Source organism: Otolemur garnettii, unplaced genomic scaffold (genome assembly GCF_000181295.1).
Source record: "Otolemur garnettii isolate 467f Iridium unplaced genomic scaffold, OtoGar3 scaffold00091, whole genome shotgun sequence".
NCBI classification, from domain to species: Eukaryota; Metazoa; Chordata; class Mammalia; order Primates; family Galagidae; genus Otolemur; species Otolemur garnettii.
The window spans coordinates 845,195-872,809 of NW_003852486.1; the positions used below are offsets into that span (position 1 = coordinate 845,195).

Consider the following 27,615-nt stretch of genomic DNA (forward strand, 5'->3'; position numbering starts at 1 on the left):
GTTAGTCACCTAAGTTCTGCCTTGGTGATCTTACTAGCTGGTGATCTCCCACTTACTAGCTGGTGATCTTTGGCAAATTATTAATAACTCTGTGCATCAGTTTTCTCATCTATAATATGGGGCTTTAAAAAGGCATCTACTTTTTAGAGTTGTTGAGAATTCAGCGACATGATACTAGGAATGGGCTTAGCATACTGCTTAATGATGTGAGCTCTTATTATATTCTGGAGCCTGGTCCCTGAATCTGCAGCCATCAGCCCAGAAGGAAGGCAGCTGAGGGGATGATCCATCCACCTGACAGATGGGGGCTTGACCCAAAGAGGGAAGTGACTTGTATAAGTTCCCAGTGAAAGTTGGCAGGCAGGGTTATAGGGCCCCAACCCAGGGGTTCTCACGCCTAGCCCTATCAGACTTTTTGGTATGGAGGAAGGATGCAGGTGTGGGGGGATAAGATCCTGAGAGGGGGAGGGAAGCAGATCTGAGTGAGCCCTCCAGGCCCTAGCAGGGCAGCAGGAAACCTTGAGGGAAAGACCTTTGGTTTTTTGAGAGGACTTACTGACATTTCAGCAGAGGAGAAAGAAAGCTGGGAATACATTCTGAAGCCCAGAAAATGTAGAGTGCCCCCACCTCTCTCCTGGGGATCATTAGTCAGGGGCAGGGGAGGTCTGTGATTGGGTAACACTGTTTCTCATGTGGTGCCCCTTCAGGTCACTGCCCCCCTCCCTGCTCTCTCCCACAGCCCCAGGCCTGGGAGATCCTCTTCTGGATCTCCTCCCCTACCCCTACCCCTTGTGCTATGGTGACATAGGTCAGGACATGGCACCTTGGAAAGGCAGCTTGTGGTGCTGAGGGTGCTAGTGGGGTTTCCTAGGCAGGAGAAGGGAAGCCTCTCCCCACAGACTGGGGAAGAAGAGGAGGCAGATAGGGGAGACAGATGCACACACTGGGGAAGAACTGGCTGCTCACTGGCCCTTCAGCCAGAGTCCCTTGAGCTGGGCGCCCAGCTCCACCTTCATCAGTTCAGGCTGAACTCCCTGGAAGAGTCCATATGGGTGGGGACCCTTGTCCCTAATTGCAACTCCCTACTTCCCCTGTCGTGGCCTCCTCAGCTTCCAGAACCACAGCAGGTGGAGGTTTTATGAGAGAATACCACCCCAAGGAAGCAGAAGCCCACGGAACCCCCAACCCTGGGTGCATGCTGTTTCTGCTTAGGTGGCGTTCTATTGCTCCATTTGTCCTCTCCTACCCACACGATTCCCTTGAATAGATAGTAAAACTGAGGCAAAATGTAGGTGGACTCCAACTGCCCACTCATTTCTTTCTAGAGCCCAGCCTAGGATCAGGGGGCCTGGCCTCCCACAGCCTCTCCCCCTCCATCCCTGCCAGTCCCTGTGGCTTTTTGCACTTGGAAGGTCCTTTCTGGCCAGTGGCAGGTTTGGGGGCCCTAGTCTAGTCTCCTCCCCTGTCTCCTGGGCAATGCCATCAGGGGAGCCCCTATAGGCTGAGCTCTTCTCAGTCTCAGTCTGGAAGCCCCCCTTGCCCTCTGCTGCAGCCCCCCAGCTCCCGCCCCTGGGCTGTGGGACTGGGAGAGGGCTGAGGGGCTGGCTCTGCATGCTAATGTCCTGCCCATTGTCAAAGCCCCTTTGTGCCAGAGAGCTCCATTGAGGCGGCTCTGGGGCGGGCACAATGGGGGCTCTGTCCCCTAGTTCCCCCAAACAGTCACCTGCTTTCAGAGCCTCCCCACCCCCCTCGCCCCAGTGTCCGGATAGCCCAGAGAGCTCGGGGAGGGGGTGGGTGGGGGTGAGTGGGCCCAGGGCCAGGGGGGATGGGTAGGAGGCGACCCCCCCACTCCCTGGGCAGGCTGCAGAGGGCACACAGAGGGGAGAGGCCCTGGCTCCCAGGGCGGTGCCGTCTGTGGACCTAGCTGGAATGCAGGTTCTGTAAGGCCTGAGGCGGGAAAGGGCACTCACGGCCGGCCCACTCCGCAGCTCCACGCGCCCAGCCGGGTCGGTGGCTGCCCACCCCTCCTCCTCCTCCCACCACAGGGACGCCTTTGGGGCTCACATATGCAGAGACACACAGGCACACGCTCAACTATGCAGCCCCACACGCGGCTCCCATTCACACAGCAAGTGTATATGCCCAGACACACCACGCCGACACACACGAACACACACAGATCCGCACGCCTGCGCCACGGTCCCCTGGCATATGCGGCCGCACACCTGCCGCCCGCCCCGCCCTTTCCCTTTTGTACCCCCTCTGGCGGCCACAGGCGTCTCAACACCACCTCCCCCCATGACCTCGTTGCCCTCTGCTGCTCCAACACAGGTTATAACAAGTTTGCACTTGTCCTGACCTCAAGAATGTGGCCCTGGGGCGGGAAATGTCCCGCTGCCCCAGACCGCACCTGCTTATACGTTAACCGCGGCACAGCCTCCGCTGAACTCTGAGCGCGGCTCCCCACCCCCACCCCAAGCAGGAGAGGTAGGTGGGCCAGTGTCTTGGCCCAGAGCTGGGTCAGTACACCGGACAGAGCTATGTGAAAAGCTCTATGTGAATAGCTGTATGTGAATAGCTAACCCCCTACCTGGCTTGCACAGGTCCACCTTTGCCCAGGGCACATCCCTGCCCTGTGTCACTGATAGGACAGTTACCATTTCCCCAGCAAGGCTGGAGAGGGGAGGTGATGGCCCAGGCAGTTGGTGGCAAGGCTGGGACTAGAGTCGAGGTCTCTTCCCTTTAGGTTTTTATGCTTTTTCACTATCCATCCGTGAGATGCCCACCTCACCCTATGTGCAATTTTAACAGGGCTAGCTTCCCCTTCCCCTTCCTTGGGAAGTAGTGAGGGCATGGCCGTGAGGGGTAGAGAGAAGCACAACTGGTACAAGAACCTTAAATAGGCTTAAGGGTCTAGAAAGAACCTCCAAAGTCTCTGGGCCCTCTCACTTCCTGTAAGCAGGGTGAGCCCACCTCCTTTCATTTCCTACCCTGCTGTGGGCCCCTCTCCTGCTACTCACTCAGGACCACCCGAGACAGCAACCCTGCAGCCTCCTTAGCTAGCTGGAGTTTAGAGTTGGAGGCCTGTACCAATTGCAAGTCCTTGGTGATGACTTCCCAGCTGATACCCAGTGTCTGCACAAGCACCTGCAAGGGTGTCTCTGCCTCTCCTACTATTCTGGTCCTCAGTATCTTCTGGCAGCCTGGATCACATGCTGTAGGAAGGGAATTGGGGGGAGGGGCTCTGGGATCCCAGGGACTTGAGGGCTGACTATGCAATGAGGTGCTGGGACCTGGGAGGTGGATGGGGTCACAGCTGCAGAAACTTTATTAGATGAAGAGCTAAGCTGATATTGGCCTGCTCATCTGCTCATCTGCAAATGATTGAGTGCTGATCCCTAGGATGTTTCCCTTATGTAATAATTGCACAGAACTCCCCAGCCCTTCTGCCCCTTCTCTTCACCCCTTACCTAGGATGCTCCTCTCCGGATACCAGGTCCTACTTAGGATGCTTCATCCATGTGTCTTCCTTCCTGCGAAACAAACCTCCCCAGCCCATGTTTTTGATGTGATTCTTCTGCTTCCAAACATCTCCTGCTGGAGAAGGAAGGGATGCCCAGATCATAATGTCATCCCCCTGCTGTACTGGGGCAGGTGGACATGTAAGAGACCGAGGATGGTGAGACACCTGCCTTTGGATGTAGTCCTACAGCTAGTCCGTGTCTTTGTGAGGAATGCAGATAAAGAATAAGTGGTGGGTGAGGGAGGGGCAGAGAGCTAGCTTCCCGAGTGATGGGGGCCCCCCTTAGACGTCTCAGCATCAGGGTCAGAGGTTGCTCTCCATACATGGGATGGGAGCCCTGAGAAGGAAGTTGAGAGGGAAGGTGGCTCTTTCCCCTAAATATGAATTACAGGAGCAGAGTACCTGTGGGTGTCCATCTCCACCAATCATACAAAGATGAAGAAAATTTTGACTTAACTGGAAGAATCTCCCAGGCGGTACTGGGCAAAGGGAAGGAACAGGAAGAGGTGGAGGGCTCACTCTGCCCTCTCCGTTAGTCACCTATTGGACAAGGACTGGGTGGTGTGGGAGATAGTAGCAACGACTCTTAGTGTCCTGTGGACTGGGGTTTCCTGTGGTTTCAAAGGAACTCCCTTGATCATTTTCACATCCCCCAGCAAAGTCATCAAGGAATCTGTCCCCTCCCTATGGGCTTCCCCCTTTGCTGTTTATTCTAAGTCTTCTTGTTGACATATTTCTGGTCCAGCTGTTGCAGGGTGAGGGAGACCCCTGAGATCTGTTGGCAGGAAGAGCCAGCTCAAACAGACTGGGGCCATGGCTAAGGTTGGATGGGGATTGAGCTCCACGGTTGATGCTCCAAGGTTGGCTCCACACTCACTGGCCCTTGAGGACCCCAGGGTCAGGAAAAAGATCTTATAGGAAGAGAGAAGGTGAGATGAGGAAGAAGACCAGGGTTATTCTAATATGAAATGATATGAGCTACTAGCTAGCTGTGTGATCTTGGAAAAGTTACCCACTTTTCTAGGGTTGGCTTCATCTTCAGTAGAATCAGAGGATTGAATGGGATGACTATAGAGGATCTCCCAGTATGAACATTGTATGACTTAGTACAGTAGCAAGATGACAAATACAACTCGCAGTCCTCCTGGGCAAGTTAGCAATGTCTCTGCATCTAATTTCCACATCATTAATATGAAGGCAGCACCTGTCAACCACCTCCCGGGAGGACAGGATGGAGCACTGCACAAATGCTCAGCACGATGCCTGGCACACAAGAAGGGAAGTCCTTGGTACCGTGGGAACGCAGATACCCATGTCTGGGAGCCTGCACAGGGGGCCAGGGCATCTAGAAGGGATTTCCAGAGAAAGTGACATCTAAGCTGAGTCCTGAAAGAGGAGTAGAAATTCATTAAGCAAAGTGGGAGGAGGAAGAGTGTTCTCTTATTTGCAAAGAACTGTTGCTAAGAGAAAGCGTGCTCTGTTCAAGAACGAAGAGAAGTTTGGTGTAGATATAGGGTATGTGTGAAGGTTGTGGACAGATGATAGAGAACGCTGATGGTGGGCAGGTCAGCAGAGACCAGGTTATAAAGGACTCTCTTCCATCTGTCATTTTAGGGGCTTCAGACATGTGGCCCCTCCACTTCCTCTCCAAACTCTTTTTTCTACTTTTCTTTCTTCCTTTCTCTCAAGACTCATTCTTCTTGTTCTTGGTCACACGGGCATGAAGAAGCACTGGCCAGCCCAGGGAGAAGCTTTCAGTTCAGAGTTGTCTGACTCTGGACCAGTTTTTGGCCCAAGCCTGAAGTTTTCTGCCTCTCTCCTTTCTCATCATGAAAGAGCATCTACCTCCCACAGAAGACTCTGGATTTCTTGCACCGAGGCAGTCCTGTTAGCATTGTGCACCCACTGTGGGCCTCGGTTTCCTTTTTTGTTCTTCTCGCTGTAGAGAGTGGGGAGAGTGTTGCTGGGTTGGGTCCGAGGGCGGCTGGGAGTGAGAACGCAGGGAAACCAGAGAAAAGGCTGCTGAGGAGGCTAAGCCAGTGCCCTCCAGTGTCCAAATACTGAAACTTCAGTGGGAAGCTCAGAGGAAAGACTGAAAGAAGAAAGATGTTGCACACTGCACAAGGGGCCTGAGGGAGGAAAAAACAATGTAGAATATCAGTCCTGCAGGCTCTTCTGAGTCAGGAAACACCAGCCACTGAGAAGGACACAAAGATGAACAAAATGCAAGTTAAGAATGAGTTCAGAAGAGATTCTCCTTGTTGGGGATGATGGGGTGCTTCCACATTGAGGTGGATTTTCTGCCTTCCCTTGCCCCCACACTACCTCTCAGATTCTCTACCACTTGGGCCCAAGTCCCCCCTCACCACCAGCCAATATAGCTTGTAAGTTTAAAGACTAGAAGTGTGTGGAGAAGGGGCCTTCAGCTGGGATCAGGTCAGCCTCCCTCTCTGCTCTCGGGTGGAGAAGCCTGTCTGGCATGGGGACTCCAAGGAGCAGGTCCCATTGTCCCCTCTCTAGTTTCTCAGACTCCGATGGCAGATCAGATGACAGCTCAGTGGCTCACTGGCCTCCACCCCAAGAACCTTATCTCCTGGGGCCTGGCCACCCTGGGCCTTGAGAGGGCTGCCAGCTGCCCAGAGCCCAGAGACCAGGGGCAAGCAGGACTCCAGGGGCAGAGGGACAATACTCAAGAACCTTCTCTCTGTCCAGTATTCCTCAACACATACCTTCCCACCTCTTGGCAAGCTTTGGAGGAATTCTATGGAGGTACCATAAAGACTAGTTGATTGGAAGCCCTCTTCAATTCTGGGGTCCTAGTAAGTCCTTCTTGGCGGACCATCATTACCCTAGAGAGAGGAGTAGGCTGGTGGTTTAGCTTGAGCAGCAGGACGCCCACCAGAGTATGGAGAGGCAGTGTGAGAGAGAAGCCCGGGGAACGTGGAGACTTCGCCATTAAATAAATGTCAGCAAGCGACTTTTCCTCTCTCAGCCTTCGTTTCTCTAATTCAGTAGAAATTTTTTCCTCATGGGAAAAATAGGATAATAATATCTTTATTTGCATAAAGGCCTTACAGATTTCACATATTTTATCTCACATAATACTGATTACACAATGGAAGGTTTTATTGCTTCCTTAGATGACGAAACGTGGCCCTTGAGAGATTAAGAGATTGACTGAAGTTCCCATGACACAGTAAATGACACAGACTAGGATGGCACATAGTGAATGTAAATGACACAGACTAGGATGGTGCATAGTGGGAAAGAAGACTAGGTAGGGACTCTTGGCTGTGCCTCAGACATGCCAGGATAGCACTTTAGGTTTCACTTATTAGGCTAACTCCGTTTGATTCAAATTGGCTATCTGTATCACTATGTTGAGAAAGATTCTGAGGCACAGTTAAAAAATAAAGTACTGTGATGAACTAGTGATATCTGCTAAATGGCATGTGTGTGTGTGTTTGCGATGTACTGTACACCTGACCTCCATCCCCAGCCCAGAATCACTCAAAGACTTCATGTCTAAGTGCTACCTTTGTACTAATAAGCTAGGTTGAATTCAGACATCAGGTGAAAAAGATGGCTAAAATTTAGTCTCTGCTTTCAAAGAGCTCACAATCAAAAGGTAGCATGGCAAAATGTCCCAGGAACATAGGAGAAAGTAAATATTTCTGCCTGGGAGCCTAGGGAAGGCTGGACAGTAGAGAAGAGTTTGGAAGAGGGCGTTGGAGGAGGAAGAGGATTTGAAAGGGAAGCAAGCAGGCCTACAGGGGACTGAGGGGCATGGAGAGGGTGTTTTGAACAAAGCAGGCCAGCTGAATAAAGGCCTAGAGATGGGCAAGTGAAGTGAAGGTCACGTTTCACATGGCTGGAGTATGGGCCATGAAGGGAGAAGGGCCAGGGGGAGGCTGTGGAAAGTAAGGTGGAGTGAGACAGTGAAGGATTTTGAATGTTATGCCAAGAAGTTTGGGTTTCATCACAAAAGCTGTGGGAACTCACTGAAGAGCATATGGCCCGGCGGGCGGATCAGAGTGAGTTGTACAGGGCACTGAGGCCGCTGAAGGGATGGGGAGAGGAAGGCGAGCCTGGGGGCAGGAGGACCAGGAGATCATTGCAAAGCTTCAAATGAAAGAGAATTTGAGGCTGCGCTGGGGCAGCCTTAGAGGACATGAGGAGAAGCCACAAAGGCAGAATTGATGGGCGGTGACCAACTGAATGAGGGGCAAGAAAGAAAGCAGGGGTGACTTTTAGGTTTCTAGCTTGGGTACCCAAAGGTGAGTAATTCTATGAACAAGAAAGGAAACACAAAAGAGACTCCTTTTTGAGGAAAGAGGACACTAGTCTGAACATATTAAAATTAGAATGCTCCGGGCAGAGGGAACTGGCGAGTCTGTGGCCATGCAAGGCAGAGGTGAGGTGGACTCCATGGAGTGGCTGACATGGTTGAGGAAGGTAGAGGAGGAAAAGGCCACAGCCAATTACTAAGAAACACCAAGATTTAAGGACAGAGGATGTCACCAGCACTGTCTCTCCCCACGGTCTCAAGAAGCTGAAGAATGAATTCATGGGCCAGAAGAGGGAGTGGCCCAAACCAAAAGTTTATTGATAGAGAAAGCCTGTGAGGCAGTGGGAGGGGTCCCGAATGGGGTCCTGCTGTCAGGTTGGGATTTGGGGTTTTTTCTACCTTCCCCAGGGTCTCTCTCATTGGTTTGTGTCATTTTTGTCTTGTGCCTTAATTGGTCGCCTCTCTCAAGCTGATAGTTTTTTTAATCCCTTTTACTTAGCAATTCTGTTCTCCTCTAGTCAAGGGCTGAGAGACATCTCTCCTCACCCACTTTCTTTATTTGTACAGCTCACCACCAGCCACAGTGTTCTTGGCTTGGTCCCAAGATTCCGTGTGGTTTCAGGTGGGTTTTGGGTACCCTTCCTGACTTCCTCCTGCTCTCTTGGTTTCTCTTTCTCCCCCCTAACTTCCCCTTTTCCCCCCTGGGTCCCCTCAAAGAGAGATCACAGCAACAGAAGTCTAAAGTAAACAGAATTATAGAGAACTTGGAGAATGTGGTATCAGAGACTGACAATGAGTCTGTCCACATCCCTGGGGCTTGACCACTCACAGGGACATATGCGATCTCATTTAGTTCTCCTAATGCCCGTGGATTATTGGACTCTTATTGCAGATAGGGGAAATGGAAACTCAGGAGCTTAAGTGATTTGCCCCAAATCATAAACCCGAGAAGTGGCAGAGCCACTTAACAGTTAATCAAGTTCTACAAAACCACTGGATCCCCACACCTCAGTACACACCGAAAGAGTGTAGAGAACAGACAGGCTGGTCACCATTCTCCAATGGGGCAGAGACTGCTGGGGTTAAGGGCTGAGAAAATGCCCTTGGATTTAGTGATTGGAAGTCCAGCTGCGACCTTGGTGAGAGGTTCTTTTGGCTTTACTTGCCCCAGTGTGGCTGGGGAGAGCAGATGGAATTCTTCTGAATGTGTACAAGTGTCCCACATTTTGAAGGTTGTTGTTAACTATTATTTTTATTATAATGTATTACTAGATTGCAATATTTGATGTCATTGATAGGGGACCCATTTTTTTTAATTGGTAATTTCATATGGTTCAATCTAATATTATAAGGGATGGAGGGGTACAGCGTTCCTTAGACAGTCAAGGGCAGCCTGGAGGCACCGGAGAGCCCTGCCCCCTAATGGGGGCATAAATCTTCCGCAGGGAGCAGAGACTAGCAAATAGCTAATGAAGCTTGACATTTGTGAATCCCCTTTTGCCTCTACAGTTTCCCCATCGCCCATCTATCATCTTGCCAGTTTCCTGTGCTGGAAAGTCAGCAGAGGCTGGAAGTCAACTCTCCTGAGGGGCTGTGTCTCAAAGAGTAATTCTCATAGGTAAACTAGGATGATCCCCTCAACCAGTATCTGTGGAGACAAGTTGGGCACAGATTTCCCCTATGGAGAATCTTGGGTGCCCAGGCCAGGTGATGACTGGTTGGAGATTTGGGGCAGAGGATCCCTTCTCCCCACAGGAAGAAAGGACCCTAAACAGACATCTTGTTCATCATTCCTTCTCTCTCTAATCCAGTTCAGACCCTCTTGAGATTTTTCCCCAGTATCCTTAGGAACCTTTTTAGTATCTCGTGTCTTACTGATAACAATAAAATAACAATACCAGTAGGAGTTAGCACCTTAGCACTGACACTGATTTTTCTGACTCTTCAGTCAAAAGGAGGAGGGATGAGTTCACACCTCTCAGCGCGTGTTCTTTTGAGGGGTGGACCCAGGTATGGCCATGCTCAGAGCCTCTCTGGGGTGCTAGAGAGGGAGCTGAGAAGCAGTGGGGCACCCTCTGTCCTCAGCTGAACTCTGTGTAGTGCCAAGTAGCTCACAAAGGACCAGCTCCCTGCCGAGTCCAGGATGTGCTGCCCTGGTGGCCCAGACGACAGCTCAGAGCAGCCTCTGTGGCACAGTGATGACTCAGGAAGGCAGTGTGATGGGGTGGTATGAAGGGCTAGGAGGGCAGGTGCTTCTGAGAGGCAGTGCCAGTCTTCTGCCTGAGCCAGGAAGTTGTCTCCCCTCTCCTGCCAGGGAAAGAGGGGGTCCCAGAGATGTCAAACTTTAGGTAGATCTCTGCCGGGACACTGTTCGTTTTAGCAGGGGAAAAAGGCATTGCCTGGGGATGGAGGTGGAGAAAGGGGGAATGGTCTCATCAGCCCACACTGACAGGCAGGGTAGTGACTGAGCAGAGGGGAACATCTGCTGTGGCCCCATTTCTTTGTCCCTCCCTCTCTAGACTGGACAACACATGGTGGGGGGTGGGGGGTCAGAAGGGCCACGCAGAGGTTACAGGCTCCCAGGAAATGCTTTGAAGGCTTTTATCCTTTCTTTTGATCAGACTATGAGAACTTTCCAAACGTTGACACAAGGGAAGAAAAGCCTATTCTTCCTCGGACCAAGGCCTCAGTGTCAGGCTGGGGTTACAAGACGGGAGGGAAAGGGGGAAGGAGAGCAGAGAGCGGGAAACAGAGGCAACAGTGATTCAGCTGGAAAGTCAGCCCTGGACACACACACTCCCTTTTTTCCTACCTCGAGATTTGTGTGCATCTGGCTCCATTTCTATTTGTTTATTTTCCTTGGGGCACAAAAGGAGGGAGATTAATGAATAAAGACATCAAGTTTGAAAAGAACCGAAAACCCAGCTCCATTCTTCTTCCAACCTTGAGGGCTTACATAATCCTGCCATGCTTTTCTTCCTGCCCTCCTCGCGTACCCTCTGCTTCCTCTTCGCTTCCCCTGTGTCTCATTGAGAACACTTGGAAGCTCAGAAGTGCCTCTTTTCCATCCCAGTGCCACTGATCTCCTTCTGGAGGCCTCAGAGGTTGCTATTCAAGTTGGAATTGTCCACAAAAGAGAGAATATGGTTGGTGAGCGCAGGCTGAAGAGCTGTTTCCTCTCTCCAACAAGGCCAATTGGAGGAATGGGACCAGATTGCAGTGGGGGGCGCTCTGGCTGGACTTGTAATTTTAGAGCAAGTGACCTTGATCCTACTCTAACACAGCACCTTGCAAACTGTGTTCATCAAGGCAGAGGAGAGGGAACCTGTGCCCCAGAAACCATGAGGATGAGCCTTAAGCTGTCACACATTGAACGTCCTTGACATCTATTTTTGTCTAAAGCTATGTGAGTTTTTCATTCTACTTCATCATCATTGTTCATTTAGTATTCAAGTAATATTTTCCCTCAAAATCTTTGAGCAAAATTTCTATCTTCAGAAAATGCACTGAATTTAGTCCTGTGGCTTTGAGTGCCTCCTGGCACACTAGTGATGGCCTTGTTTGAGAAGTGTGGAACTAATACAACTCCGTGTTCCACAGTGAAGGAAATAAAGGCCTGAAAGGCCGGGAGACTGCCAAGGTCACAACTAGTCAGCGGCAGAGTTGGGCTGGCACCCACATGTCCTTCTTCTCGGCCCAGAGCACTTCCTGCCAGGCAGTGGTGCCCAGAGCACTTCCTGCCAGGCAGTGGTGCCCTCCAGGGAGGGTCTTGCACATCCTTGCTCCTGGTTCTCTCCTCATTCCCCTGAACGCTTGCACGGACGTGCATCTGGCCCAGCTGCTGAAGATGAGCGTGGGTTTGGAAAACAGCCAAGTCTCAGATCCTGAGACTGATAGTGCTCAAAGCCCCTCTACCTGTGAACAGGACTCTTCCAGTACACAGCACGTGAGTGTGAGGGACAGGCACCAGGACAGAGCGCAAGCAGGGGCCATCATTCCCTATTTCTCTTCACCTGTTCATCGGTTTTTACCCAACAGTGATTGGTTCAAGAATACCTTCATACTTACAGCAATTGGGTTACTTAATAGCTACAGTGGGTACTTCTGTCTTCCTGGAAACTGCCTGCCCTTCTGATCCCATTTCCAAATCCTTAAATCAAGAGACTCTTTTCTAGAGGGAAGAACTAGGGAGAACAGGAGGCCTTAGGGCTTGAAATGCCTCTCTTGATGTGGACACCTAGGCCTTGGGATATAGAGGGAGAATAGAAGGATAAAGTGAAGAAAGAATTTGAAGGTGAGAGTTGTGATTAGACAGACAGCAAACTGTTCCTCCAGGTCACCATTTGCAAAATCAGGTCTCCAGAATGAGACACAGAAGCCCGGAGAAACTAAGAGGAGGGGATGTGACAATTAGAGAAAAAAAGGCACGGAAAGTGACAAGGAGGATGGAGGGGAGGGGACATTTTAGTGACAGCCAGGATGAAACATGAGAAAGGCAAATGTGTGGTGTAGGTGAATGAAAGGGATGAGAAGGCAGTTAACAGGAGAGTCCAAGAGAAGGAACCTGGTCAATAAGGTTGTGCCATGCCAAACCGGGAGGAGACACAGGGGATAAAGAAACCTCAAGGGGAGAGTGTTGCCTCCACCCCTCAGATACGTGGGGAGCATCCCTGCTGTGAGTTTCCACACTGTTCTGTCTCCTGCTCACCCCCAGCATGTCCAAGGTGTCATCTGCTGGCTGTCCAGTGTTGAATTAGCTCGGTGAAGGCAAATTTACTATCATGTTATCCTGAAGAAAAAGAGAAAAGGACTTTGGATTCCAGCTAGAACCAGGTATAAATCCCAGCTCTGCTACTTACACATCGTGTCATCTGGGCTCTCCGAACCTCAGTTTCCTGAGCAGTAATTATGAAGACAAGAAGACTTGTTGGACAGAGTTGTTGCAGAGGTGAAATGTCAAGTGGCAGTCTAAAGTAGACATTTGGTAAACGATAGTTCGCCTCCCTTTCTCCTTGTTTCCCTGAACCAAACATCTGAAGAGGAAGTAAGCTGTGAACAAGAAAAATCGGCCAGTGGCTCTGTGGAAGGAAGTCCCACAGGCTGGGGCACCAGGGGGAAGAGGCTGAGGTTCTGCACCTGAGCCTGGCAGGGGCCCAGGCCGTGACTGTTGCCCTTATTCCAGCTGGCCTTCACGACCTTAGACAGTGAAGCTGGCCACAAAGCAGGAGGGTGTTGAGCACTCATTGTCTTCCCTGTTTGTCCTACAAAGATCTTTCCTGTGTTCCTAAGACTTCAGCCAAAATGAACGGTTCCTTATTCCCTGCCTGGCCCTGGGTCACCTCAGTGCTCATACTTTGTACTTTGTACTTCTGCCCATACTGCTGCCTTCATCAGAAGGGCCTCTTCTCGGCTTCCCAAAACTCACTCTGTAAGAGTCCAGGTCTCACCAATCATTTAGGCTCATCCCATCTCCATGTCTTCCCAGAGTGAGGCAATCAGGGAAGGAGGAAGCAGCTCAACTCCTGGTTGTTACTTACTAAATAAGTTTCCTGACCTAAATGAGGATATCCACATTCTTATAGGATTGTTTGTGGAGTCATATGAGTACAGACAAAAAACAACGTAGGCTCGGTGTCTGTAAATTGGCAGACCCATGGCCCTAGCACCAACTACATACACCAGAGCTGGTGGGTTTGAATCCAGCCCGGGACTGCTGAACAAAAATGACAATTACAACCAAAAAATAGCTGGGCTTTGTGGTGGGAGCCTGTAGTCCCAGCTACTTGGGAGGCTGAGGCAAGAGAATAACTTAAGCTCAAGAGTTTGAGGTTGCTGTGAGCTGTGACGCAACGGCACAGTACCCAGGGTGACATAATGAGACTCTGTCTCAAATAAAAAAAACAAAAAACAAAACCTAGTCCAGTGCCTAGCACATAATAGGTGCTCAGTGAATACATGTTATTTTTCCCAACCCTGATCCTTTGAGCTAGATGTCTGTTTTTCTTTTTTCTTTCTTTTTCTTTTGAGATTGAATCTCTCTATATCGCTCAAGCTGATCTTGAACTCCTGGGCTCCTTCCTCCTCAGCCTCCTGAGTGCCTGGGACTACGGGCACATACCATCATTAAAAAATTCTTTATTAGAGTCTTGCTATGTTGCTCAGGCTAGTCTTGAATTCCTGGGCTCAGGTGATCCTCCGGCCTCCCAAAGTGCTGGAATTACAGGTCAGGCAGTTGGAATAAGCTATCAGGTTTGGCTTAGATATTACCTTTTCCTTCACAAATTCCCCTTGTACTTCATTGCCACCTCTTCTATGGCACTTAACACTTCCGACTTGTTTTATTTTTGCCTCCCTTATCAGATTGTAAGGTTCTAAGGATAGAATCTACATCTGATCCATCTCTATAATTCCAATGCATATTTTATTTTACTTTACTTTAATTTAATTTTGTTTTTACTAGTCCTTTCCTGATTCTAGATCCAGTGCCTTGTTTAGAATCTGGTACACGGTGATGCTGAAAAAATATATTTATTGTATGAATGCATGAAAACTCAACTCACACTGCCTATGGTAGCTTGCATCATTACCAACAAAAACATTCGGTTTGTCGCATATCCGTTAGTATTAATAATTACTTACCTGGGTTTCCCTAAGTAGAAAGCAAAACAAATCATAAGCAATATCAAGAGAAGACACAAACAAGAAGGGAGAAAGTGTGAGGCCCTGGACCAGGGTTCCTATGCGTCTCTTACCTTGTCCTCTTTCACTGGAGTGGATAGGGAGTCCCCTCCTACGCATTAATTCATTCATCAACTATTTCTCAGGCGCTTACTCTGTGTCATAGATCTGATCTATGCTGATCTTTAGGGTAACCAAGGTCAAGGTTGTTATGCCTGGATCCTTCCTTTAGTAAGCTTATTTGTAGTAGGAGACAGATAACATGCCAGATATGGAGAGATGTGCCATACAGGTACAGATGGATGTAGATATGCATATGTAGAAACTCAGGAAAGGGAGGAATGACTTCAGGCTATGGGAATCAGAGAAGGCTTCATGGAAGACTTGTTATTTGAATGGGGCTCTGAAAGGTGAGACTTGGGTATGTAGAGACAAGGAGGAAGAGGGGACAGGAAAAAAGAGGAGCACCCATGACCATACGAAGTTGGGAAAGCACAGGTGTGCACAATGGGGATCCAGGAGTGGCTGGTTTGTTGGTGGTGTGCCATCGAGGAGAATTGGCAGGAAATAAGGCTGGAGAGGAAGTTTATTTATTTATTTATTTTTGAGACAGAGTCTCACTCTATGCCCTGGGTAGAGTGCCATAGTCTCATAGCTCACAGCAACCTCAAACTCTTTTTTTTTTTTTTTTTTTTTGAGATAGAGCCTCAAGCTATCCCCCTGGGTAGAGTGCCATGGCATCACAGCTCACAGCAACCTCTAACTCCTGGGCTCAAGCGAGTCTCCTGCCTCAGCCTCCCAAGTGGCTGGGACCACAGGCACCCACCACAATGCCCGGCCATTTTTTGGTTGCAGCCATCATTGTTGTTTGGCGGGCCCGGGCTGGGGATTCGAACCTGCCACCTTAGGTGTATGTGGCTGGTGCCTTAGCCGCTTGAGCCACAGGCGCCGAGCCAACCTCAAACTCTTGGGCTCAACCAATCTTCTTGTCTCAGCCTCTCTAGTAGCTGGGACTACAAGCACCTCCCACCACACCTGGCTAGTTTTTATATTTTCAGTAGAAACTGGGTCTTGCTCTTGCTCAGGCTGGTCTAGAGCTCCTGAGCTCAAGGGAACCTCCTGCCTTGGCCTCTCAGAGTGCTGGGATTACAGGTGTGAGCCATTGCGCCCGACCTGGAGAGGAGGTTTACAAGCAGACTGTGGAAGGCTGTATTTGCCAGCCTGAGTTTTGCTTCTTTTTGGTAGATAACGAAGACACATTGAACTTTTTTGAGCTGGGGAAGGAACTGAGACAGTCACAATGTAGTGATAAGTGCATTTGGGAAACAAGGGACCAAGCATGAACCCAGTTCTGCAGGGTCCTGAGTCACATCATCTCTCTGAGCCTGTTTCTTCATTCATAAAACAAGGATGGTAATCTTTTTTTTTTTTTCTTGCAGTTTTTTGGCTGGGGCCAGGTTTGAACCCGGCACCTCCAGTACATGGGGGTCAGCGCCCTACTCCTTTGAGCCACAGGTGCCACCCCAGGATGGTAATCTTTATATCTCATAGGAAAGCCATGAGAATAGAATAGAAAAGGTTTTGTAAAGTACTGGATACATCTTCACTGATTCATGATCAGAGGTGTATTTGAGGAAGAAGAATCCAGCAGCAATGTAGGATGGATCTGAGTAGAGAGAGAAAGGAGACAGGTGCTGAGTAGGAGGCTGATGCAGTAACTGTATCAAGTGAGGCATCAAGGACCTGAAGTAAGACAATGAAACACAGGGGGAGGCACAGCGATAAACCCACAGCAGATGACGTTAGGGGATTGTGCCACTGAGGAAGGGGGAATAGTTTGAGATGACCCCAAGCTTGGGTAACTGGGAGGATGATGGTACCATTAGCTATTTAGGGAACCAAAGGGGAACAGCAAGGAAGGGAATTAAGAGGATTCCTTCCCATTCAGAAGTGAATGCATTTAGTATTCATATGCCAAAGCTCCTTTCTGCTCTGCAGCAGAGAAAACAGATAAAGCTCTCTCCTTGGGAGAAGGTGTTTTAAGTTTCCCTGACCCCTCCAGGGACTTGCTGCCCCTGGGAGGGAGCTGAAGCAGCCTTTCTACTCACCTAATTTAGCACAATCAACTGCAGTACTCCCTAGCAATTTACAAGGCTCATTTTCTCCCCATCCTCCTGCAAATGGAACCCCTGACCCATAGGAGAGCTGACTTTTTTTTTTTTTGAGGCAAACTTTCACTATGTCCCCCTTCCTAGCATCTCAGCTCACAGCAACCTCAAACTCTTGGGCTCAAAGGATTCTCTTGCCTCAGCCTCCCAAGTAGCTGGGACTACAGGAGCCTACCACAGGCCTGGCTATTTTTTTGTTGTAGTTGTCATTGTTGTTTAACAGGCCCAGGCCGGGTTTGAACCTGCCAGCCTTGGTGTATGTGGCCGGGCCCTAACCACTAGGCTGTGGGCGCCAAGCCAAGAGCTGACATCTTGAGGCTTTCCTTCTCCACCTTCTGAACAAGGGATTTGTAAGCATCTGCAGCATCAGTGAAGTCTGTGTAAACTCAGGTCCTTTGCACTCTGCCGTGGCTCCTCCTAAAGGTCATCAAAAGTCAGGCCTCTCCCATCAGGCAGACCAGGGCTGCAGCTCTCACTGGGGCCTCCACCTTGCCCAGACAGGGCTTTAGTCACGCCTTCACTCTGTCTTTCTTAGCAAATGTAGTAGGTACTAACAAATGGGTGAAAAGCAGAGTCTATGACCTTAAATTAAGAGCACACAGATGGCAAACAATGGTAAACAAACCGTTGCAAAGTACTATAATGTTTCAAAATAGGAATACTTACAAGATGAAGCATGGGATGCTGGCAGTGGGAGAAGAAAAAGGGAAGATGAACTATTTTCTTAGAGAATCAGGGAAGACATCAAAGGGTGTAACTAACACTTGAGTCAAATTTTGAAAGGTAAGGAGGAGATCATCAGGTAGGCAGGGCACAGGGCACATGAAAGCAGGCCCAGAGGTAGGAGGGACCAGCCCTTGAGGCTCTTCATAGAGCTGGAGTCCAGGGCCCCTGTGATTGTCAAGAGTAAAGGCAGGAGGTGGGCAGAGATCAAAGCATGAAGGGTTGTGAGCGCTGTGCTGAGAGGTTTCCAGTCTATCCTGAAAACAGAGGGGGCCATGGATCAATTGTTGTCACAAGAACAGTGTCCTTACTCAAGACAGTGTACTCCAGAGCAGCCCTGTCCTCAAGGAAGGCTCTGATGATCCCTCCATTAGTCTAGAGAATAAATGACTCTCAGGTAAAGAAAAGCAGTTCCAGGTGGGTCTTCCAGGCAAGGAGCCACAGATGGGAGTCTAGTTGCTGCAGGAACATGTTTCGCGCTGCTGTAGGTATGACTGACTTTTGTTTTAGAGAAAAAATCACTGGTTCAGTTCTTAGGGAAGAAAGAAGGTGGATGTCCCTGCTTCTATCTCTTTTACCGCTCACCGGTCAGAAGCTGGGTTTCAGAATTCTGTCCCTGGAATTTGGGGGGGCCTGTTTTGGGGAAATAGTGCCCTCTAGAGGGAAGAGCTTGCATGCTTGGGGTGGGGCAGAGACAAACCATGTCCAGAGTTTTGGCCAGCTTCCTTCCTGGCTGCCTGGTCAGCTTGGGGGTGGAATGTGGCTGATTGTTTATCCGCTTCTGATTCTGGCCACCCAGGAGAACAAAGCTGCCTGGCCGTGGGAGGTGGCACAACAGCTGGGAGCAACAGATAACAGCTGGAGTTGGCAGATAAAAAGGCTGGCAACATCAGGCACAACAGCTGGAGGCGGCAATCACAACAGCCAGAGGCAACAAAGAGGCTAGCTGGTAGCCCAGATCTCCAGAGCCCATGAGCCTAATAGCCTTAGTGCTGGGCTCTGACTTCTCTGTCTCAGCTGTGGTCTTCTATACCTGGCACCACAGAGGCACCTCTTGAGAGCATGAAACCCATGAGAATGAACCTGGGGTACATAGAAGCAGTTTCTACAATTAAAAAGTTCTGGACCAGGAGCCAAAAGATCTAGGTTTTCTAGTTCCAGTTCTACCACTAATCGATTTGGGGCAAACCTCTCCGAGCCTTAATTTCTAATGATGTCTTTCCCACTTACCTCATAGTATGAGGATCAAATTACATATTTTGTCAACTTAAACATGGAAATGATTGTAGGCTATTATTTTGAGAATAATAAGCAAGGCTTTCCTTGGGCCCTAAGAACTTCCATTCCTCGTGATATACAGACTCTCCCAACACAAAGAAGCTAGGACGTCCATGGAGGATCCCTGAACGTCACCATAGAAAGTGTAGGGGTACAGGTAGTTGGAGGACACAGGCATCTTGGTCCTCCAGGAACGCAGGTAAAGTCTTTTGCAACCTCCTGTCCAGAGCTTTAATCTCCTCTATGGAATCTCTAAATGCTTGTCCAACCTATCTCTGAAAACCTTCAGGGACAGGGCACTCTTTACTTTTTGAGAAGCCCTTTTCACATTTGGAGTGGCCAGATTGTTGCAGTGCTCTTAGTAATTTCAGTCTGAAATTGTTTTCCCTGTAGTTTGAACTCACTGGTCCTGCTTGTTCCCCTTGGAGCTCAAAGAACTCATTTAAATTTTTGATCACAGAAAGCCCTGGGAATCAGTGTTTGCATGTGTACATCCATTATGTCCTTCAAGTTGTTTCTTCTCCTGATTACACATGCCCGTTTCCTTCAGCCACTTCTCACTGGGCTGGTCCGCATTGTTCCTTGATGCTGCAAGTATGGGATGAACACAGTAGGGTAGAACCTACTTATTCTAAAGACTTTATTCAACTAAAGTAGCTTAAGATTGCTTTGCTTTTTTGGCAATGAAAACACATGAATAACTCATCCTGTATTCTAACACATTTAAGTTTCTTTCATAGTGTTGCTTGGTAAACTCCATCTTCTCAAGTGCTCAGGTAATTTTTGGGCCCAAGAACATAATCCAGCATTTATCCTTTTTGTTATATTTGGCCCATTCATCTGGCTCCTTTAAATCCTTATTTTGCCTCGGCTCTTGCATTTGTTATCCATCCCAACTTTGTGTCAGCTGCATAACTGATGGCCTTAATATTCTGTAGCTTTGAATGAAATTAGTGCTGAGAACATAGAATAGGGCAAGGCCAAAGATAAAGCTCTCTGGCACTGTGTATATCACTAGAAAACTAACTCCAGGCTATTATGGTCCACTTACCAGTGTTACTGATTTTGAAGTCACTTTGTAAGATTAGAATTCTGTTCATTTTTCTCTACCTTTATTTTTATTTTATTTATTTATTTTTTGAGACAGAATCTCATTATGTTGCCCTTGGTAGAGTGCTGTAGTGTTGCAGCTCACAGCAACCTCAAACTCCTGGGCTTAAGTGATTCTCTTGCCTCAGCTTCCCAAGTAGCTGGGACTACAGGTGCCTGCCACAACACCCAGCTATTTTTTTGTTGCAGTTGTTTAGCTGGCCCAGGTCGTGTTCGAACCTGCTACCCTCGGTGTATGTGGCTGGTGCCATAACCACCATGCTACCACCGCCGAGCCCATTTTTCTCTATCTTATTCCCAAGGACATAATGAAAGATCTTGTCAAACATCTTGCTGAAGTTTAGGTATGTATTTTTTTTATCTATTGCACTTGTCTGATTTGTCAATTTGGGAACCTTATCATAAAGAAAATTAGCTTATTTTGTTGTGATTTCTTGATAAGCCCATGCTGGGTCCCATTGATAATTTCCTTTCCCCTACCCTGCATGCCTCCTCACAATTTTAATATTCTATTCTAGAATCTTGCCTAGGATCAACATCTTACCTGTTTGTCTGCAGTTTGTAAGCATACCTTACTTTTTGAAAATTATAATTATGGGCTGCTCAGTGGGTAGAGCACCGGCCCCATATACCGAGGGTGGCGGGTTCAAACCCGGCCCCTGCCGAACTGCAACAACAACAACAGAAACATAGCCGGGTGTTGTGGTGGGCGCCTGTAGTCCCAGCTGCTCAGGAAGCTGAGGCAAGAGAATCACCTAAACCCAGGAGTTGGAAGTTGCTGTGAGCAATGTGACGTGACAGCACTCTACTGAGGGTGATAAAGTGAGACTGTCTCTACAAAAAAAGAAAAGAAAGAAAGAAAGAAAGAAAATTATAATTATGTTCACTCCAACTTTGCAGCACTTCCTCTATTCTCTAATACTTCTTAAAATCTCTTATAGAAGTTGACATCTTTTTTTCAATAGTTTGAGGATCAAATGAAAAGGCATGCTAATGTGTGAACTCTCACATGGTTTATAGACACAGGCATTGTGGTGGTGGTTTGTTATTATTACTGCTACTAAGTATTAAATGGGGATTTAGTTGGGTTCTAAATATAAGTTCTTCAAACTTAACTGTTTTAGAGCTTCTTTTTTCTTTCAAAGTGACCCAGGAGACTGGAGAGTGAACAACATCCAAGTTTGGCGGAGTAGTCTCACATGGACAAAAGTTCCAAGTGGCCTAGGGGCTAGTAAAATAGGTATCCTGTTTGCCTCTGAACATTCTTGGGATTCTCATGCACTGGTGACCTCCAATTCAGTTCCTGTTTGGATTGGCATATGAATAGACCCAAATAATTTAGAGTTTTCCAGGGGCAAGGCCATAGGGAAAATAGGGAATGGGGCAGTGTAAGGATGAAATGCAATGTTCAGACTGTGAAGTGGAGAATGGGATGGGCCTCTGTATTCTCCAAGAAAGACCAGACTCCCCAGAGATCACCCTGCTCCCCTTCCCAGAAGATCTGGCCATCAGACTCAGAGTGTAAGGGCTCAAGTGATTAAAATTCTTTCTCTGCTGGAAAAGTACAAGTTCCTCCTTGGGCAGGGATGTCAGGCACCTTGTATTAAGGGAACGTCTCCTATTTCAGTACTTTGTCCCACTTTCTGCTATCAGAACAAATAGCAATCCTGAATTTGAGCCTGTGCAGACATAGCTGCTACTTAATTTACATTCTTGACTCTCCTGCTTCACTCAGCCATGACAATTTTGCCACCTACAATCTGGCATTTCTGCCAGTCCTTGGAGAGACGTCCCAGTGCTGCCAGGAAACTTGCTTAGCATGTTTTCTCCTCCACGAGTGCTTCAGGGGGTGTAACCTTTTTCTTCTCCATTGCACATTGGAAGAAGAGTTGTCTTGGGTCACACATCGAATACACAAACGCTAATGAGAGCTGATGAGCAAAAACAAACAAAAAACACCATGTATAATTTTGGCAATATCTGATACCACAGATAAGCCAAGCAGTCCTCAAGTGCTCCACGTGTGGCCTGCAGATTTTTTTTTAAGTCTTGTCTGTGTTTTTCCTACCACCACCCTAGATTCTAACCCAATCAAATTTCCCCACATGATGATAAGGGTGGGGATAAAAAATGTTTCACCAAGGGCTGAATGCTGGAGCACATCCTGAAGAGAAGAGGAATAGGCAGTTTCTGCTATTTTCTGAGCCAGATCACTATCTTAGTATCACCAATGGGTATTCATTTGGGGGTGGGAGAGAAATAAAGAAATGAAAGGTATGTGTGTGTTAAGAGGGATTGGCCTGGAAGGATTTCAACAGGTTAGCTTTTTGTGAGGGTCATGGGGGAATCTACTTCAAAAATAGAGGTCTTTACAGAACTGGTTTTATGGTGAACAGAGATTAGTAGAGCTCTCTCTCCTTAGTCTCATCCCTGCCTTCAAGGAACTATGAGCTAAATACTCTCTCTCCCCTTCTAAGAATTATAAATATCAGACTATATTACAATTATTTGTTCAATGAATGTGTGTTTTTCCTACGAGGCAGTGAAGTCTGGAGAGCAAGGATGATGCCATTTTCTTCTTTGTTTTACCAGCACCTTGCATATGACCTGGCATACAGCAAGTGCTTGATAAACATTTGCTAATAAAAGAACAAACAAGTGGCACTCAGGTGAATGTTAACTCCTCCTTCCCACTAAGAGGTGGCTAGGAGTTGGCTGGATTTCTATAATAACCTCCACTGTGCTGTCTTGCTCCCCCCAGATGACATCAGTTGCCAAGGTGTATTACAGTCAGACCACTCAGACAGAAAGCCGGCCCCTGATGGGCCCAGGGATACGACGTCGGAGAGTCCTGACGAAAGATGGTCGCAGCAACGTGAGGATGGAGCACATTGCTGACAAGCGCTTCCTCTACCTCAAGGACCTGTGGACAACCTTCATTGACATGCAGTGGCGCTACAAGCTTCTGCTCTTCTCTGCCACCTTTGCAGGCACCTGGTTCCTCTTTGGTGTGGTATGGTATCTGGTGGCTGTGGCACACGGGGACCTGCTGGAGCTGGGCCCCCCGGCCAACCACACGCCCTGTGTGGTCCAGGTGCACACACTCACTGGGGCCTTCCTCTTCTCCCTGGAATCCCAGACCACCATTGGCTACGGCTTCCGCTACATCAGTGAGGAATGCCCGCTGGCCATCGTGCTGCTTATCGCGCAGCTGGTGCTCACCACCATCCTGGAAATCTTCATCACAGGTACCTTCCTGGCGAAGATTGCCCGGCCCAAGAAGCGGGCTGAGACCATCCGTTTCAGCCAGCACGCAGTTGTGGCTTCCCACAACGGGAAGCCTTGCCTTATGATTAGAGTTGCCAACATGCGTAAGAGCCTCCTCATTGGCTGCCAGGTGACAGGCAAACTGCTTCAGACCCACCAAACCAAGGAGGGTGAGAACATCCGGCTCAACCAGGTCAATGTGACTTTCCAAGTGGACACAGCCTCTGACAGCCCTTTCCTCATTCTACCCCTTACCTTTTATCATGTGGTAGATGACACCAGTCCCTTGAAAGATCTCCCTCTTCGAAGCGGTGAGGGTGACTTTGAGCTGGTGCTGATCCTAAGTGGGACAGTGGAGTCCACCAGTGCCACCTGCCAGGTGCGCACTTCCTACCTGCCAGAGGAGATCCTATGGGGCTATGAGTTCACACCTGCCATCTCACTGTCAGCCAGTGGTAAATACATAGCTGACTTCAGCCTTTTTGACCAAGTTGTGAAAGTGGCCTCTCCTAGTGGCCTCCATGACAGCACGGTACGCTATGGAGACCCTGAGAAGCTCAAGCTGGAGGAGTCATTACGGGAACAGGCTGAGAAGGAGGGCAGTGCCATTAGTGTGCGCATCAGCAATGTCTGATGGTCTGTTCCCACCTTCCCACCCCGCTGGTCTCTTTTCCTCTTTTGAATGCCCTGAGTAAAGAGTACTACCCGGGCTTGCTGGAGATCCCCAGAAGCACCCATCCTCCATTTTAATGCAGTGGCCTATCAGTAATCTAGGCCAACTGGAGTTGAGTTTTCCTCCTACTGTCCCCTTTTGCCTCCCGCTGCTTCCACCCCAATACATGCACCTCCCTTAAGCCAGGATGGGGAAAGAAAGGGATTAGGCTAAAGTGGCTCAGATGGTCTCAGCCATGCTTGGAGACTCACTTTAAGAGGACCATGCAGTTGGAAGGATAGACTTCCTCCACTGCACCATGACCAGAAAGTTTGGTGACTAGAGGCTGGAGCCCCCTCTATCTCTATTTTCCCATCTAGAAAGTTCCCTAAGGCAAGACTCTCTCTGATGGTCACTTTGGGGTCTGTGCCCTCAGAAATATAGGAATCTGGAATCAATTTATCCTGGGCCTGCTGAAAGAAGCCAGAGTTTGTCATGGTGTAGCTAATTTCTGCTAGTGACTCCTGACCATAACCTAGGACCATGGTCACTACCATTTCCCCTTTCTAGTTTCTCTCATGGACCCTCTCAAGATACCCAGTTCTACTTAGAAAACATCACCTGTCCTGGATTATGAACTCCTCAATTTGAAGGAAGGGAGGGAAAGGCAAGGGAGTCCCTCTCTTAACACTCTTGATCAACTTAAACTAGATCCACAGGCCACTGATTCCCCAGAAAAGTTAAACCAGTCCCACCAAGTGGGGCGGGTTCCAGACTGCTGTACAGAGCTTCTGGGCCTTGGTGATACATTGCTAAGGCCTGGGCAAAAGCAGAGCTCTGTGGCTAACAGCCACTATTCTCCCTGTTGTGCCTCCTGGTGCCTTTCTGAAAAAGTGCCAGTTATTTCATTAGGCAATGCTGGGAGGGAAGGGAATTATATACCTCCTGATCAAATAATCATGATCTCTCTCAGTCACTCTTGAGACTTGGTATAAAATGATGAAAATCAGTGTCATCTCTACTCTCCTCTGCCACAAAGCCAGTTTCAGTCATGTTAGAAAGCATTCTTTAGAGGTCAGACTCGGGCCATTCCTTGTTCCCTGGTAGACTGTGGGAGGATTCAGGGAAGGGAGTACAGGCAACAGAACTTTCTCTAAAGCCCCCAATCCCCAAAGTGCTTTCTGGTCTCAATAGGTACCAAGGAACACCCAGTAAGTGTTTTTGTAGAGTCTCTGTATGAATCAAGTAGCAGTTTATTTTAGGTGATCTCAGCCAACTGTTAAAAGCTACTCACTTACACAGAATATCTACACACATCTGTGTGCAGAGCCTCGCAGAAAACTCATAAAATATTGAGGTTAGACCCATGCTCACAGCTTACCATAACTGCACAAGGTCCTATTATATTGATGTCTCCTTGAACTCAACTAACTATATCTTGAAAATGAAGATCCTTCAGTCCCCACTTCCTGTAAATCACACCATTCCTCTCTAGCTCTCATGAAAACAAGAACCAGAAAAACTTGAAAATCTGAACAGAACATAGAAGGCAAAGAGCCAGCATTGCACTCTCAGCTTTATTCACAGCAGACTCACCTAATTTCTTTCAATGTGTGAGGGCAAAATGTACTAACAGTGTGTGTGTGTGTGTGTTTTCTCCATTGGCAGGTTATACTCCCTCAGCTTCTTTAGCACACTGCTTCCCTCCTGAAAGAATTACTGTCTTCCCATTCCCCTGCTGTCTATTCTAAGCCCCAGGACTCTCAGATTCTTGGATAACAAAGTAAGAAGAGAACATTTTCTGACTTACCCTCTTTGAATTGCCTCAATTATCCTGAGCTTTGCTCGAAGTTGCCCTTTAAATCATACTGTCCTACTAATGCGTTCAGGCATCTTCCATAAGTAGCCCCTGGGAAAAATTCCTCTCACCCCAACCCCTAAATTGTTCTTTAAATAATAGCCTGTCTCCTTTGACCTGAAATCCTCTTTCAGGCAATAGGACAAGCTTCATTAGCAATGAGGTCTGATTAAAAAATGGCCTCCCACACCAGCCATGGACTTGGAATGTCAGAAGAGTACTAGGGGCAGATGTTGGGGGGCGAGATGTTCAGAAGATGGCCGAAACAACTGATGGGGGTGGACACCCAGGATGTAAAGATGAAAAAAGATGATGCGGGAGTGGGGGAAACCAGTGAAATCAAAGAGACTCTTGAGTATCACTTGGGCTAGGAGGCAAGAGGTGGGTGGAGGCTCAGGGAATTAGGATATGCCACATATGAAAGGTTTATCTAAGGAGAAAGAAACAGAGATAATATATAGAAAGATGTATATAGATTTATATATGCCCAAATATACTGAATGTACAGAAAGGAAGTATTCAGAGACCTTAGCCTCGGTGGCAGGTATCTTGTCCTGGTTATGGGGTAGGACACCAGATTTTCAGACTTAACAACCGGTGGTCCTGGTTTTGGCATGGAAGGAAGACAGCTGATGAAGAATTTCAGGTTTGATGATGGGAAAGGGAAGGCTGGAAGCTACTCTTCAGAAATAAAGAGGCATCCACCGAACCTGTGCTACTGGTAGGACTGGGAAGTGAGGAGCTAGGAGGATACTGCGGAGGGGAGAAACTCCATCAATGGAAATCTTGGAAAATCTACTACTTCTGCTGTGTGTCCCTGTCCCAAGCAGCGTCTTGCCACTGTAGCACCTTATAAATAAAATAAAATAAAATAAAATACCTTTCATGTACCACTGTATTTCCCTTTCTTCCATAGGGGTGGGAGCAGCTGCAGCTCCAGCCCCTGGAATTAAACTAAGAAGCTGAATGCCCTGGTGTATGGGAGACACCAAAGGGAAGCTCAACGCTAGAATCCAAATGCAAGGACTGAAGAAATTGTTAGGCCCAAGATATTCCCAAGGCAGAGACCCAGTTCTCAATGTGGCTGCAAGCAGCCCAAAGAGAATGCCATCTATGCCAGAAGAATCCTGGCATTTGGGCACGAAGCATTATACTTTAGTTTTGATGCTTCAGTATGAAAATGGAGTGCAGCCATCAGCTGCCCTAGGGGTTGGTGTGGTTTCACAAGAGGCTTCTGAAATCCCTGCGTTCTGCTTCACTTCATTATCCCCTCTTTCCCCATCAGCTAATAGGACCACCCAGGGATTTCACTATGAGGTCTGAGCAGCAAAAAGAAGCCAGTTATACTCTTGTTACAAGCCAGGGACACTGAGCCTTCCCCAAGGCTGCTACCCTGGTCCTCTAGTCCCACTAGCTAACCTAGTTTGTTTGTAAAATAACACACTACTTTTGCTGTAAAGTTAGCATGCACCTCCAGGCCCAGTGACGGCCAACTCTACGGAAGCAGAAGTCTCTAGGGATGGTTTTTCCATTCATTGCATTCAAGACTAAACCAGGTCAAATGTACCTAGGAAAAAAAGGTGTGAGGTTTTTTTGGTTTGTTTTATTTTATTTCTCTCTGTTCAGAACAAGCTACTAAATAAAATGGATGCCTCTGTGGTTGTCATTCTAGCTTCTTTTAGAAATCTAAACCAGTGCTGTTATCAAGGTCTGAGTTACACAGGTGCACATATGGGAAAGAAAGGTTGACTTAGGCTGTGCGGGCAGAACTTCTGACCACACGGCTAGGCCTCTTCCTTGACATGCTTTTCATTGATGATATCACCCATTCCTTCCACTCCCTTTGTACACCTCCCTCATTAACTTTAGGGTTTTTTAAATTAAGTACCTTTTGAATTAAGTTTTTAAGGGACAAGATTTAAAAATCACTAAGACTTGAGAATCTGAAAATTAAATTAGCTCAGTTTATTGTTAGTCTAGCAAAGCCAAGTTGCTTTGGATTCTGGGCATTGTGCCTTTTGGCCAGTGATCACAAGCTCAATTTCCCTTCTGTGCTATCATATAGACTTT

General features: G+C 48.1%; 1 protein-coding gene across 1 annotated transcript in view; it reads left to right on the forward strand.

Annotated features, from left to right (window-relative positions):
• Positions 1-24,416, forward strand: part of KCNJ10 (potassium voltage-gated channel subfamily J member 10) — a 30,277-nt gene extending 5,861 nt beyond the window's left edge. The window contains exon 2 of the mRNA XM_003795200.2: positions 22,530-24,416. Coding sequence (XP_003795248.1) covers positions 22,530-23,669 — 1,140 coding nt within the window. The 3' untranslated portion in view covers positions 23,670-24,416. The remainder of the gene's footprint in view (positions 1-22,529) is intronic.
• The last annotated feature ends 3,199 nt before the right edge of the window (positions 24,417-27,615 follow it).